The sequence below is a fragment of the Cryptotermes secundus genome, unplaced genomic scaffold, assembly GCF_002891405.2.
Source record: "Cryptotermes secundus unplaced genomic scaffold, Csec_1.0 scaffold693, whole genome shotgun sequence".
In the NCBI taxonomy this organism is placed as follows: Eukaryota; Metazoa; Arthropoda; class Insecta; order Blattodea; family Kalotermitidae; genus Cryptotermes; species Cryptotermes secundus.
Genome location: NW_019722434.1, coordinates 451,341 through 464,630, shown reverse-complemented (window position 1 = coordinate 464,630; position 13,290 = coordinate 451,341). Strand labels below are relative to the sequence as shown.

Here is a 13,290-nt window from a genome sequence, read left to right as displayed (position 1 = left end):
CAAAAAAAGATTACACCGGGTTATCGAGGGTTTACCAAATATGATGAAAAGGGGGGCTCAAGTGTCATGTTACAGTTCCGTTACGTGCACACAGTCCGTGTCGGTAGCGCTCATGAACTGAGAGGGGAGCTCAAGTCAGGCCACGACCGCTTCCTTACACACTCTTTCGTATTTGCTGTGCACGAATTATCCCACCGTTCATAGCTACACATCTGGCCCACTGACAGCGTCGTTAAATACACCATAAGTTACTATGGAAATACACACACGTACATACATACATACACGTAAATAAATAAATAAATAAACTCATTCGAATTTCCCCAGAGAAATGACGCAGCAGCTGTCACTGCTCCATCGCCATACTCTCCGAACGTTTTGAGGCTGTGCGTTTATGTTCAAGGTCAGCTTGTTCGCAGCGAAAGTTGCAAAACTGCGTCAAGCCTGCCGTTCTTTTATCCGCTCACTGGATTTATATTCGCGATGTCTACTAAACCTTATCGGCACACCCTCACTTTGATTAAGATCTGGCAATAAAAAACGGACACTTCACAGGAAGACGCACGCGCGTTACTGCGCCCATCTAACAAGAGGCCGTGAACTTGTGGGGACTCACCAGAGTTGCTGGGCAGGCAACCACTGCGCTAACCCGTTACTTCGCGCACCTACCTTGCGGGACTCCATCCTGGCGAATCTTCGCGTGCCGGCCAGTGCGTTGCAGATGCCACTGTGCTGGACATTATCTTATCGCGTGTTCGGGCAAAGCGCCCGTCAAGTGAGCTCGTGGCCTTCACTGCCAGATGAGCTGATTTGCGGTTCTGTGACCCGAATGTTGCTAGCCGCTTGCTCAGCATGAGTTCTGTTTTGGAGATGGAGGCATTACGTAACTCCGAAACTACTCTTCACGGTCCTGACAGGATCTCCTGCTTCAGGGACGAGGACCGGTCCGACTGTCTCGTCAATATTCTGCATCACGATCTCACGGTGACGCGACCTCAGAGACACTGTCGGGCGCAATTTACCCATGAACCTCCAGCATATACGTTGAAACACAATTTCATTGGCGTGAAAGGACTGAGGAAATCACGAAAATATTGCCAGTATAACTTGTATTCCGGGCGATATGCTGAGGTGAAGAGGTGAAGAGGTTGAGGCAGTAGCCCTGCCGTTCATGGCTATTCACACCACCCCACATCCCTGCTGGCAGGTCCCTTGGCAGCAGCCTCTCTACAGTTGCTACAACTACGTGAGGATATAACTATCCATCCGTCTGTCCTTGTGTCCCTCCGTTTCCCCCGCACGGCGCGTAGTACGAGGGAGAGTCAGTAAATGGCTGCAATGGACGTAATAGGTTTTCTATGTGTAACAGTAGGTAGCAGCACAGTCCAGGTAGCAGACGCGCATGTTCAGAGGCCGGTTTCAGTAATCAAAATGGCGACTGTAGTTGAGGAGTATACTACCGAGGAGCAGCGTTCTGTCGTGCTCTTTTGTGGGCAAAAGGACTCAGTACAAAGGATGTTAATAAAGAAATAGTTCTCGATTACGGTGGGAAGTGTTTGTCACTTAAAGGGGTTCACAGTTGGGTGGCAAAGCTTTCGCTGATGACGACGTTCAAACGGAGGTGCGGAAGTGGCTGAGACAACAGTCAAAAGACTTCTATGCCGTGGGTTTCGACACACTGTTGGAGCGATGGAACAAGTGTATAAATATTGGTGGAGAATATGTCGAGAATTAAATGTTCTTCAGTTTCGAGTATCACATGTTTTACGTTTTATATCCATTTGTGACCTGTTTACTGACTCCCCTCGTACCTAAATGATTTGGGAAGGACGCAGGGAGCTGCCCTTTGAACATCCCTAATATTGCTGTTGCGTTTGTGGGCTCGAATCAGAGCCAATTACTGTACACATTACTTTCTCCGCAAGAGCAGCACAAGTGACATCATGCTCTCTCCATAAGAAAAAATGCAAAACTACTCTTTAAGTTATTTACGATAGGAGCAGAAGATGGCAGCGGTAAATGGCGCTATTTCTTTTAGTAGTACAGTGTTGTCATGGTTGTGGTCCTAGTGGATCTTCGCATCTTGTGGATGTGGACAGTGTTGCCGACGTTTCGGAGGTACATGCACCCTCTATCTTCTGAGTCGACGGGAATAGGGTGGATGGAGGGAGATGGGGGCTGATGGTCGGTCCTGGTCAGTAGATTTGGTATTGGTACCTCTGGAATTTTGGTATCCCTGCCCACAACCACACGGAGGAAATTGGATATTGTTATTATTAATATTAAAAATGAGTATATTTATATCTGTTGACACAATTCATGTAAAATTACTAACATGAGTGTATTATTATTATCATCATGATCATCATCAGTATCATGACCAGGAGCCACGCGGTAGCACAGTTGGTTGAGACACTATGTTGCAAGCCGGAGTGTCGTGGGTTCGATTCCCGATGAGGTCAGTGGATTTTTAGTTCATCTAATCCTTCTAGCCGCACTATGGCCCTGGGATCACCTTAGCCTCTAACAGAAATTAATACCAGTTGCCTGGGAGCAAAGGGCGGCCGGCATGTTAAGGCTGACAACCTTTCCGTAATCTGTGAGGCGATTGTCTAGAAAATGTGGGAGCCTCGACGTCTCACAAACCTATGGGCCTCAACGGCCTGTTACAGAAACGGCTTTACCTTATTTTATCATTATCATCATCAGCTGTCTCTGGATAGCTCAGTCCGTATAGCGGTGGGCTGAGGCTCAACGCCCGGGATTTGAATCCCGGCCGGGGCAAGATTTGTCTTCCCTCCTCAACGTCCAATTCGGCTCTGGATCGCATCCAGCTTCCTATTGAAGAGGTACCGGGAGTAAAACGGCCAGGGCGTGAAGCTGACCACTCACCTGTGTCTAGTGCCGCCGGCCAAGAATAGTGGAACTATACCTTCACTCCCCTATATATCTTCATGGCGTAATGCTTAATTAAGTATGCCCAAGGACGCCTTTACTTATTATTATAAAAGGTAAAAACGGTAACGGTAACAGGCCGGATGTTAGTCAAGTGGAGTCTGAAGTAAGACCTCCGCGCCTGACCAGCGGCACATGACACGCGGTCGCAGGGAGGGAAGTCCACAAGGCAGTACTCCTGCTAGCCGCCGTTGGGCCTGGAACATCCTGCAGGGGGGGACCCTTTGCTGAAACATAAACGAACCCAGTTGGGTAGTCGAGGTCGCTGTAGTCTGAAAGCTCAGAGGGTTGTTATGAGAACCTTCCCTCCCTGCAACCTTTAGTGGCCAGATTTCAGAGTTGGACAGTTGTATTCATCCACCTGGTTGAGTACATCACTTGCACAGGCTCACTACAACCTTCGCCGTCACCTCGGCCGATTCGCCGTTTTCCACGCCATGCTCACCCAAGGATAGTGAGATTGGTTACGCGGTGGCAACCTCGATGATACTCAAGCGCCGGGCATCGAGCAGATGAATTCAGGATACAACAGTCGGCGAAACTGTGATTTCAGTGTCTCTCAGGGGCTGTAATATATGTAGGTAGGGGATAAATGGAAGGGTTGTTTCCGTTGAAATTTCAACGGGAATTCCACTAACACTTGGGGGATGCAGATGTAGAATCCACCAAGAGAATCCAGTTCAAGAGCTGAATTCGTGTCTGCCTGTTGTTGGTACGATCGCATCCTACTGGTGCCAGAATAGTTCAGAACAGTTTTATTGTTAACATTATAAATACGTTACAAATTATNGCTTCCGAGAGAACATTTGTTCCACCTCCTCCAAAGTCTTTCCCTGCGTCTCTGGCAGGTAGAACCACAGGAACACCGTCCCCAACAGCGCAGCAACGCCGTAAAACAGGAACACCCCTTGGCGTCCCAGAGTGTCCTTCATCTCCGGGTACGTTTTCAGGACAGCGAAGCTGTACAGGTAGGCACAGCAGGTGGTGATGCCGCCCGCCAGACCGCGCACGCGCGTGGGGAACAGCTCGCCTATCATGGCCCATGGCAGAGTCAGGAAGCCAACGGTACTCATGAAGATATAGAGCACTAGGGTCAGAGCACGCAGCCAGTTGAGAGCCGAGGACTCGAGGTGCACGCAACCGGCCAGAGTTCCCATGCACATGGTCATCCCCACGCCCGACACGACAGCTAGCGGGCGCCGCCCGAACCGTTTGGACGCATAGCTGATGACCACCGTGACCAAGAGGCGCGTCGCGCCGATCAGGACAGATACGAGATACCCGTCTGTGTGTACACCTGCCTCGTCCGCAATGTCGACGGCGTAGAATATGACGACAAAGACGCCGGAGATCTGCTGGAAGAGGAAGAACATGTTGAGGATGAGCAGTGGCTTCCAGACCTCGGGGCGAATCACGTCGGAGAAGTTTGCGGCCCGGGGGCTGGGGCTCCCGCGGTCCAACAGAGCCTCCACTTCCTGGCGCGGGAGGTCCACACCGCGCAGGCGCCTCAGGCTGTTCTCCGCCTCCAGAGCCCGGCCTCGGCTGGCGAGCCACACTGGGCTCTCCGGCAGGACCCAAATCAGTACGGCGGATATGACGGGGAACACGGCGCACACCCCCGCCACGCCCTGCCAGTCCTCTGGCAGTACGGAGCCGAATAAATACACCAGCAATATTCCGAGGGAAACGAAAATGGATGTCCACGTGACCAGCATGCCGCGCAGAGACTGGTCAGCCGCCTCTGCGATGTACACCTGTTCACGCATTATGAAGATAATATTAAAATGGAGTTCAAAGAAACAGACCAAAAGTGTTGACTAGATTTATTGGTACGATAGGGTGCAATTGTGGGATCTTGTGAACACAGCAATGAAGTTCCAGATTCCATAAAATATTATTATTATTAGTTAATTTAACGACGTTTTAAATGACTCAGATAATTCAGCGTCGGATATTACTGCGGTCCGTGAATAATGCATTTGAAAGGATACGCAAGGAAGCTGTAGTTGCCTGACTCGAAGTACTGACGCAGCATTTCCCCGCACGGACTGGGGATAACCAGAAAACCCAATCACGATAGTCTGTCTCCGGACATTTGGCAGGTTGGGCTATTACCGTGGCCGGCACGCTGGCCATTCCCGTGCTGACCCCTGTGAGCAGTCTGCCTGCGTACAACTGCCACAGGAACCCGCTCTGGACCTGCGCAGTGGCGATGAGCATCCATCCGGCCAGGCCCGGCGCGTTCAGCGACAGCAGCGCCGCGCGGCGGCCCCAGCGGTCCAGAAGGGGTCCCGACACCAGGCAGCCAATTGGCGTGCCTATGGAGGCCAGGCTGGCTGCAACAAAGTTATGTCTTCATGCTGTGACGCCGTGCAGCCCGGTGGAAGTTCAGTGACGTTGCAGGAGGCAGTGCGCACCTCAGAAACGTCGGTGAACTTGTACCGGACTGCGCGGGGTCGCGCCCCAGACCCAACTGAGAGCAATGCGTCTCACCTATCCACGAAGCCTCGTCCTGGCTGAGTGTGGCCGAGCGGTTCCCGGACTGCATGGCGGGCAGAGCTATTGCTGAGTAACCGAGGTTCATGCCCGGGGAGACGGATCCGAGGTTGACTAGCGCTGCCACACACACCTGCAGCAGCACACAAAGATGTGTCAGACCCCTTGGGTGGGGGATCGGCCCGCAGAGCCCCGGTGACCCGGCCAGACGTCACTCACCTGTGTCAGTATGGAGCGAACTGATCGCGACGCTGTTCTCGAGTCCATCTGGTGGCCGTCCGGCGACCTAGACAAAGGACCACCTCAGCAGCTGATCAAAACGGCTCTCATTTTTTGTGATCGAGAAGTTCATAGCCCTGTTCACAAAATAAAGTCATTCCAGAGTATCATGAGCCAGCGCTATTCAGTCAACGTCGTTATAGTCCTACCCGAAATTCCTAAGACCAATTTTAATATTGTACTTCCACCTGCGTCTGTCCCCCCCAAGTGTACTGTTTCCCTTCAGTTCAAAATTCAGTACACAGTTATTGTTTCCCTGAAGAGAAATCTGAATATTCGCACACTGGGAACCTCACAATCTCTGTTTTCCTTAATGCGGTACGCCACTGCAAGAAAATTGGCTCTGTGGGGCGCGCATCCTCTGTTTCTTTCTTCGGGTTTCGAGGAGCCCTTGCCGCAGGCCTCAGGGCTGCACAAAAAGTGTTCCGACAAGACCAGAAAGAGAAGGCATCTGTTAAAGCCGGTGACATCATAGGAAAGGCACGAGCCAATCAGGTCGGACATTGGTAACTGTCCGTATCCTGTACAGACGATCTTTCGTACGTTGGCACTTCCCGGTCAAGCGATTCCTTCTCATTATACGTAACAGATTTACGTACAGTCTGCTGGAAGCTTACCGACATTTCGAAAGTACGTACTGCGTCCTTCTTCAGGGTTGTTTGGTTTATTTCTCAACCCTGAGAATGGAGGCATACGTTATTTCATTGGCAGAATCCTACCAGACTACACAGCGTCACATTGCAGGAGAAATGCTTTCATAGTGACCGCTGTGAGATCAGCTGCTGTCTGTGTGTATCCCCGTAAGAGCTTTTGAAGGCAATCGTTACGAAACATGACACGTGAGCCCATATAAAAGGCGCACTTCATAAATACCTCCCATCAGTAACACCAACGTTACAGCCTCACAAATTGTTGATCAGCCTTAAGGGCGGAACAGTGTGGCATGACGCCTGAAACCAGAGTAGTGGAGGCAAAAGTGACGGCTGTTGCTTGGCAACGACTAGGTAAATACGTTCCCGTGGAAACGAACGCACACACAATACAAGAACTGTTGGATGCGGTGTTTTCTATGCGGTCCGTGCCGAGGCAACCCTCAGTTTATATTGAGAGGAAAGAAGGCGAGTCATTCTTCTTGTAAATAGTGTAAAATATCTCGGTGTAATCTTCGATAGGAGGATTACATGGAGACTGCACATAGAAATAATCCAACTGACCCTCCACAAAGCTCTCATTAGATCTGTAATGACTTATGCTAGTCCCGCCTAGGAGTTTGCGGCAGACACTCATCTAGTGACAGTGCAGCGCCTGCAAAACAAGTTTCTCCGCACCACTGGCATTTTTCCAAGGCACACACCGGTTCGCGATTTGCACATTGCTTTCAAAATCCCGTACGTATATGATTACATGTGAACGGAGAAGTTCATGGAGGTAGGCCTAGGCCCACTGGGGCTGTAGTGCCAAGGAAAAAAAAAAACGATTATATAACAAAATTATGCAGGCAACAAGCGGAAGTCATACAAAATCATGATAACGAAAATATTTTCAAAATCGGACAAGGCGAAGCCGGACACAGAAAGTATAAGAGGTTTAAACTTGGCGGCTGTCAAGCATACGACCGTTCAAGTGACTAGACTGCCGTTGTCGCGGAAGCTACTAGAAATAGGGCATAATCTGCTGTACTGAGCCTGGACTGGCAGAGGCCCTGTATATATATTTTATATACATTTATTAACATGTAAAGTGTAAATATCCTTTATATTATGACAAACGACTTACTACTGTAGACACTGACTGACCGTCAGTCGCAATGTGACTTTGACTTTGACGATTAATTCTTCCCAGAACTTCTTGCAATATTATGGGGACGGTTGCGATCGAACTTGGGACCGTTTCAGTAGTGGGCTATTACGCTAAACTCCATACCACCAGGGCTGGTAGCAGCCTAGAACTGTCGAGGTCCCGAGCTGGAGCCCAGCGTCACGAATATTATGAAAATAAAACACAGAAGTAAATCTGTCAGCACAAAAACAACAATCGCTTGAGGAGCAGAGTCCCGAAACGTCCGGGATATCAGTGGACAATGTCCAGTATTATGTTCATCAGCCATTGTCACTTTCCAATAAATTTACGATCTTTTAGAACGTGACGCCATGTAGTCTTACATAGAGGTACAATGTTTCGCAGGAATATAGCGCGCAACTACCATACTACACGGCGTCATATCCCAGAAGGTACTCACCGTGGAAGTGGCAGCGGCAGCGACGGTCCGCAGCAAGCCAGCCGGCAGGAGCGCACATACCTGAGAACTGGATGTCACTCGCGTACTAGAGCCGCAAGCAATGGCACGGCTACCAACACAACAGCGGAGCCCACCTGGAGTGGGCAACCCTACGGAGCAAAAAGTCCCGTGCATACCACGACGCAGTCTCAGGAGTGATTGTGTGAAATGTGTAAGCTGTAGGTCGTCTAGCTGTATTACCAACGCGTCTGCTAGGCCGCTGTAGGCATCGATAGCTCAGTCGGCACAGGTATGTGCTACAGGCTCTACGGCCGGGGTTTGTTTCCCAGCACTGGCGAAAGATTTGTCACTTCTCCACTGCGTCCAGACCGGCTCTGGAGCCCACCCAGGCTCCCCTCACTTTCAGGGGAAATGCTGCCGAGCACTTGAAGCTGCCCATGAGAATGGTGGAGCTATACCTCCACTCCCCCATACGTCTTCATGGTGTGCTGCTTATACTCGTTAAGCACAGGGACAACTTTACGTCCTTCCGTACAGATACCGCAGTGAGGTCGACGTCACTAGTTCAGGAACTGGGAAAGATGAGACTCCATTGTAGGCACTGTCCCAGGAACCGAGGAAAACTGAGGGAAGTCCCAGTCAGGAACGCTGGTCTACGGACAGAGATCTGAAGCCAGGACTTCTCGAACACAGAACAGGACCGCGAGGTTCATAACTGCCCTGCGGGTCGCGGCAATAGTGGGCATGAAGATCATGCAGGGGAGGTGAGCATTACCCAGTACCTGCCGATTTTGGTGCCCTGTTCCATTCGGAAGGTTGCCAGTTCGATATGCGGCTAGGGCATATGTCAGCGTTCTGACCGAAGTTTTTCGCGGTTTCCTTTATTCCTTCCACGCATATTCCGAGATATTGCCTAAAATGCCACCACAACCGCTTCCTTCCAGATACTTTCTAATTCAGCCTATATAAGCTGAGGATCGGCGGCGCCGTCAAACAAAATCAAGCCACATCATTGCTCGTACAGCTAGTCATTGTACCGACTGATCTGCACGCCACAATATGCGTTGGGCAGTAGTCTCACGTTGTGCCCTTCATTGCTGACTTGCCTCTGTTGCGAGCGAGCTAGGCTCACATGAGCATGCAGGTTTGACGCCGTACAGTCGGCTACATCGGTGGAATCTGTTTACATAACCCGAAGATGGAGGCAGCGGGTTCCTCCGAAAGTTTGGTAGCTGTTTAGCGTCACGGCCTCCAAGTGTGGAAATGTTCGGTGCCTTCTTCAGAGAACAGTCCCTCCAGCCACCAGTTAATCTCCATCTTGTGCGGAACTCGAAGGTCATTGCCCTGTTCACAAGAGCCGGCCACTGGGGCTCTATCCTGAGCCAGATGAATGGAATCCGCATCCTTACGCCAGGTAAGATAATTCAAGCGGCAATGATTTTGAGTAGTATTCAGAAGGTACCGGTACCCCGAGTGTTTTGATTGCTGTGCCTTGTGGTTTTCCTCAGTCCTTCCACGTCCTTCCCATTTCATTATTCGCTGATGATCCCTCCGGTTGACTCTACCTCGTGTATACTCGTAGATTGAGCCCGCTGACAGCGTCGTTAAAAAACCGAAGATAAATATACAAATGAGGCAGAATCTCTGAGCCTGTTCCTGTCCGCCATGTTTTCCACGTGCCTCTATTGTGATTGCAAACAGCTGGCACACATTTGAGCTGCAGCCGGCGGAACACGTGGTCGGTATCTGACAGACAGTGGCGCCGTTCTGCAGTCTAACGACGTTTCAACTCGTTGAAGCACCAAGTTCGTCTTAATGAACGGCTGCTCCCAGCATTCCAGCAGATGCCTGGAAAAGCAAGCAAAAAGTGAGCAGCTTCGTGTTTTATTGGCCTTATAACATGAATACCCACAGATAAAAAGCTCTGTAACATTGCCGAGGTTGCGTCATCAGACAGCGATGTGCGTCATTTTCATTGAGCACGCAATACAGCCGGAACGGAGCTCTCGTGGCCTGAAGCATATTTTGGGCAGACAGTAACGACTTTCAGTGGGAATGCTGAAAGTGCAGTAAACCCTCGGTAATCCGGAATAATTTGAGGGAGGTCATCCGGATTAGTGAAGGAAATGTAGCTCTAAAAGACAAAAAAAACTTAGAACACAAATAAATGGTAAATTTAATGATATAAGTAGTTCTGATGAAAATAAATAAAAAATATCACTGTAGAGCCTTTATTTAAAAACTGTAACATGACGATACATTTATTCATCGACAGAAGCCTCAGCAGTTGCACTTGTTTTTGAACGTAATGACGCAGGTTTGAGGGAACTGTCTCAAGTTTTGTCTGAACAGACAAGTGACTCATCTGCCTTCACAAATGTCGCGGCTTCTACAGTGTGTACTCAACTGTGAACAGCATTTTTCATGTTTCGTTTTTTTTTTCGATCCGGATTAGCGAGGGTTTCGTGAGTCTTCTATCAGTGAATAAATTTATTGTTTTTTTTATAGTTTTAAATAAAGGCTCTACAGTGATATTTTGTTCACTTTTATCAGCACAATTTATATCCTTACATTTTCCATTTATTTGTGTTATAAGTTTTTTTTTTTCTTTTGAGGCTATGTTTTGCTAACCCGGATTATCGAGGGTTTGCTGTGCTACCAGTCACTGAAGAAGGTCGGTGCTCCACGGGGTTCAGTTGGTAGCAAAGCGGCCTTATCTGCAGACACAGCGGTTTGCGGAAGTTCAGGCGGCGCTGCTGCCGTGCTAGTTGCGGGCCACAGTCGGTCGCTCGGCGGCATGGAGACAGCGCACGCCCGGCAACAACTTGCGTGAGTACAGTCTCGTCACAGAGTGTGGAAACGTTGCCTGTCACGTACTGGGCAGTGTACATACTGTTACTGCCTCGTATCGTTAGCCGCGGTAGAGGGGTCATACCATCTCTCGCAGAGCGGGGGCGAGCAGTCTTGTCAGCCTACGTCAGCGTGGGTACTACTAGTTTGGAATGTAGCGTCTTGGAGTGTGGTCAGGTGTATAGTACTACTCCTGGTCTCCGTAGGCAATGTTTTCCGCTCGGGGAGTAGCTCTGAACGGCCCAACAGCAAGGGTATAGCTTCGCGTGTCCCTTCCGGGCGGCTAAAGTTACCAGGCAGTAACAGTATCTTAACCTCAGCGCGGGTGAAGGTGAGTGGCTAGCTTAACGCCCAGGACACGAGCTCGCAGTAGTGTTCGGTGGGCTCTGTGCAGGAGTAGCCGGGAACTCTCAGTAAGGGCGGCATGGAGGGCAGGCCACTCCTGGTGATAAGGAGCATTGGTGGAAGTGTCCCAGGATCGAACCACAGCCTACATTGTGGGTGGTCGGGAATAAATGCGCGTCCTAACCCGGTATGCAGGAGTACAATGGCAACTAAACCTACCACGTGCCGTAACGTTTAGAGAACTCCGCATTCTGCCCCACAGTATATCTGTGTGTTCCGTATGGTTCTCACAATAAACAGCGACTGTTTCCCTGAACAGCATTAACCGGTTGGGCTTTGTAGTGGATACGTAATGTGTTTCCTGTGAGGTACGGACTGAACATACTAAAACTCTGCATTCTGCCCGCAGAGTGTATCTGTGTGTTCCGTATGGTTCTCACAATAAACAGCGACTGTTTCCCTGAACAGCATTAACCAGTTGGACTTTGTAGCGGTGACGTAATGTGTTTCCTGTGAGGTACGGACTGAACACACTAGAACTCTGCATTCTGCCCACAGAGTGTATCTGTGTGTTCCGTATGGTTCTCACAGTAAACAGCGATTATTTCCCTGAAGGGCATTAACCGGTTGGGCTCTGTAGCGGAGACGCTGTGCTTGTGTAAATTTCAGGCTTCAGTTGTGTTGTTGCCCGGAACGTGTGGTCCTGTTAGAGCAGAAGACTTGTTTCTCATGTAGCGAGATATAGATCAGACGGGTCGAAGCGAGCGGTTTTATCAGCAAATCGTTGACTCACGTGACTGTCGGTTCGCATGGGCCAATGTAAGATATCAAGAACTGGAGGTCGCACAAACAGCCTCGTCATCAGGCACCGCCTGATACCCCGGAAGGCTGTTGGGTTTTCGGTTCTGACTTTCACACTGGGGATGTCTGGCAAGCACCGTTAGCAGAGACACGCTGTTGGACGGCTTTGTTAGGACCGGGATAGCTCGGTCAGTATAGTGACTAGGCTAGGGGTTGGGCGGCTGAGTGAAGAATTCTGTTCACGGTTGAGTACAGGAGCAAGGGCGATTGGAGCGAGAGGACTTTCAGGCTGTGTTGAGGGCAGCTGGAGAGACTGAAACCGCACAAGAAAATATCCGAGATTGGGTTCAGCTGGATGGAAGAGACAGAGGAAGAAATTGCTGCAGTGTTTTTTTTTTATTTATTTTCGTCAGCACTACCTATATAATTACATTTTCCATTTATTTGTGTTCTAAGTTCCTTTGTCTCTTGAGGTTATCTTTTGCTTCATTAATCCGGACCGTCGGGTGACTTCGCCCCAAGAAGTAATCCGGATTAGCGAGGGTCTACTGTAACTTGTTTCCTTGCATTGCAGAGACCCTGGGCAGGCGCCGCGTCCGGAAGGACGGCCCCTGATCGAGGACGTCCAGGCGATGCCGCCGCAAGAGCATCCGCAGTGGGGCTCCCCGGTGCTGAGACAGGTGACCCCCTGAATATACCGTTTAGTTAGCTTTCCAGCGGGGACAGTGAGGGGCCACCACACGTGGACACACGAGGCTGGACCAGTCACTACACGAGCAATTAGGACACTTGAAGGGTACGTTCTTGTGGGTTGTAATGCAATGTAATTTCCGAAATACCCTGCGTTTCGATGGAACATATCGCCTCCATCTTCAGGGTCGAAGAGTAAGTAAAGCAAGGAAGCAATACAAGATGGCGGATATCTGAACTTCGGACTTTCTTCGACCCTGCAAATGGATGCAGTACGTTGCTCCGAAACGTCGGTCTGCCTCCGAACTACGACACTTTACAACCCATAAGACGTTAATGACCGCCGTGAGAGCCCCAGACCCAGAATATAGCAACTGGTTGCTCTGGAGACGGACGGACGGACGGACGGACAGTAGTAACAGTAGGAAGACACACACACAGACAGTGATACATGTGCCCATGGTGAATGGTCACACGGTGCCTGTCGAGAAGCTGATAATATCTCAGCTGATCAAGACATTCACCGCCTTGTACACAACCTGAAGTTTATTGCGTGTTCTCAAGAGCCTGCCACTGGCGCCTTTCTTGAACCAGATGAGTCCACATGCTGCTTACTTAAGATCCATTTTTAATAT

At 49.9% G+C, this 13,290-nt stretch overlaps 2 protein-coding genes across 15 annotated transcripts in view; one reads left to right on the top strand and one right to left on the bottom strand.

Annotated features, from left to right (window-relative positions):
* The window catches only part of LOC111861426 (facilitated trehalose transporter Tret1-2 homolog), a 14,031-nt gene extending 5,873 nt beyond the window's left edge, over window positions 1-8,158 (bottom strand). Inside the window, exons 1-4 of one of the 4 annotated variants that reach the window (XM_023845977.2) lie at window positions 7,970-8,158; window positions 5,671-5,737; window positions 5,449-5,584; window positions 5,071-5,287 (exon numbers count right to left, since the gene is read on the bottom strand). In XM_023845977.2, the coding sequence (XP_023701745.1) occupies window positions 5,071-5,287; window positions 5,449-5,584; window positions 5,671-5,737; window positions 7,970-8,143 (594 nt within the window). In that variant the 5' untranslated portion in view covers window positions 8,144-8,158. Of the gene's footprint in view, window positions 1-5,070; window positions 5,292-5,448; window positions 5,585-5,670; window positions 5,808-7,969 lie in introns of all 4 variants that reach the window. The other 3 variants (XM_023845978.1, XM_023845979.1, XM_023845980.2) reach the window with 3 other exon arrangements.
* The window catches only part of LOC111861425 (cytochrome P450 4C1), a 90,696-nt gene that overhangs the window by 46,076 nt on the left and 31,330 nt on the right, over window positions 1-13,290 (top strand). For 3 of the 11 annotated variants that reach the window (XM_023845976.2, XM_023845969.2, XM_033750319.1), the window contains exons 1-3: window positions 9,157-9,383; window positions 10,585-10,798; window positions 12,540-12,645. In XM_023845976.2, coding sequence (XP_023701744.2) covers window positions 9,233-9,383; window positions 10,585-10,798; window positions 12,540-12,645 — 471 coding nt within the window. In that variant the 5' untranslated portion in view covers window positions 9,157-9,232. The other 8 variants (XM_023845971.2, XM_023845973.2, XM_033750322.1 and 5 more) reach the window with 7 other exon arrangements.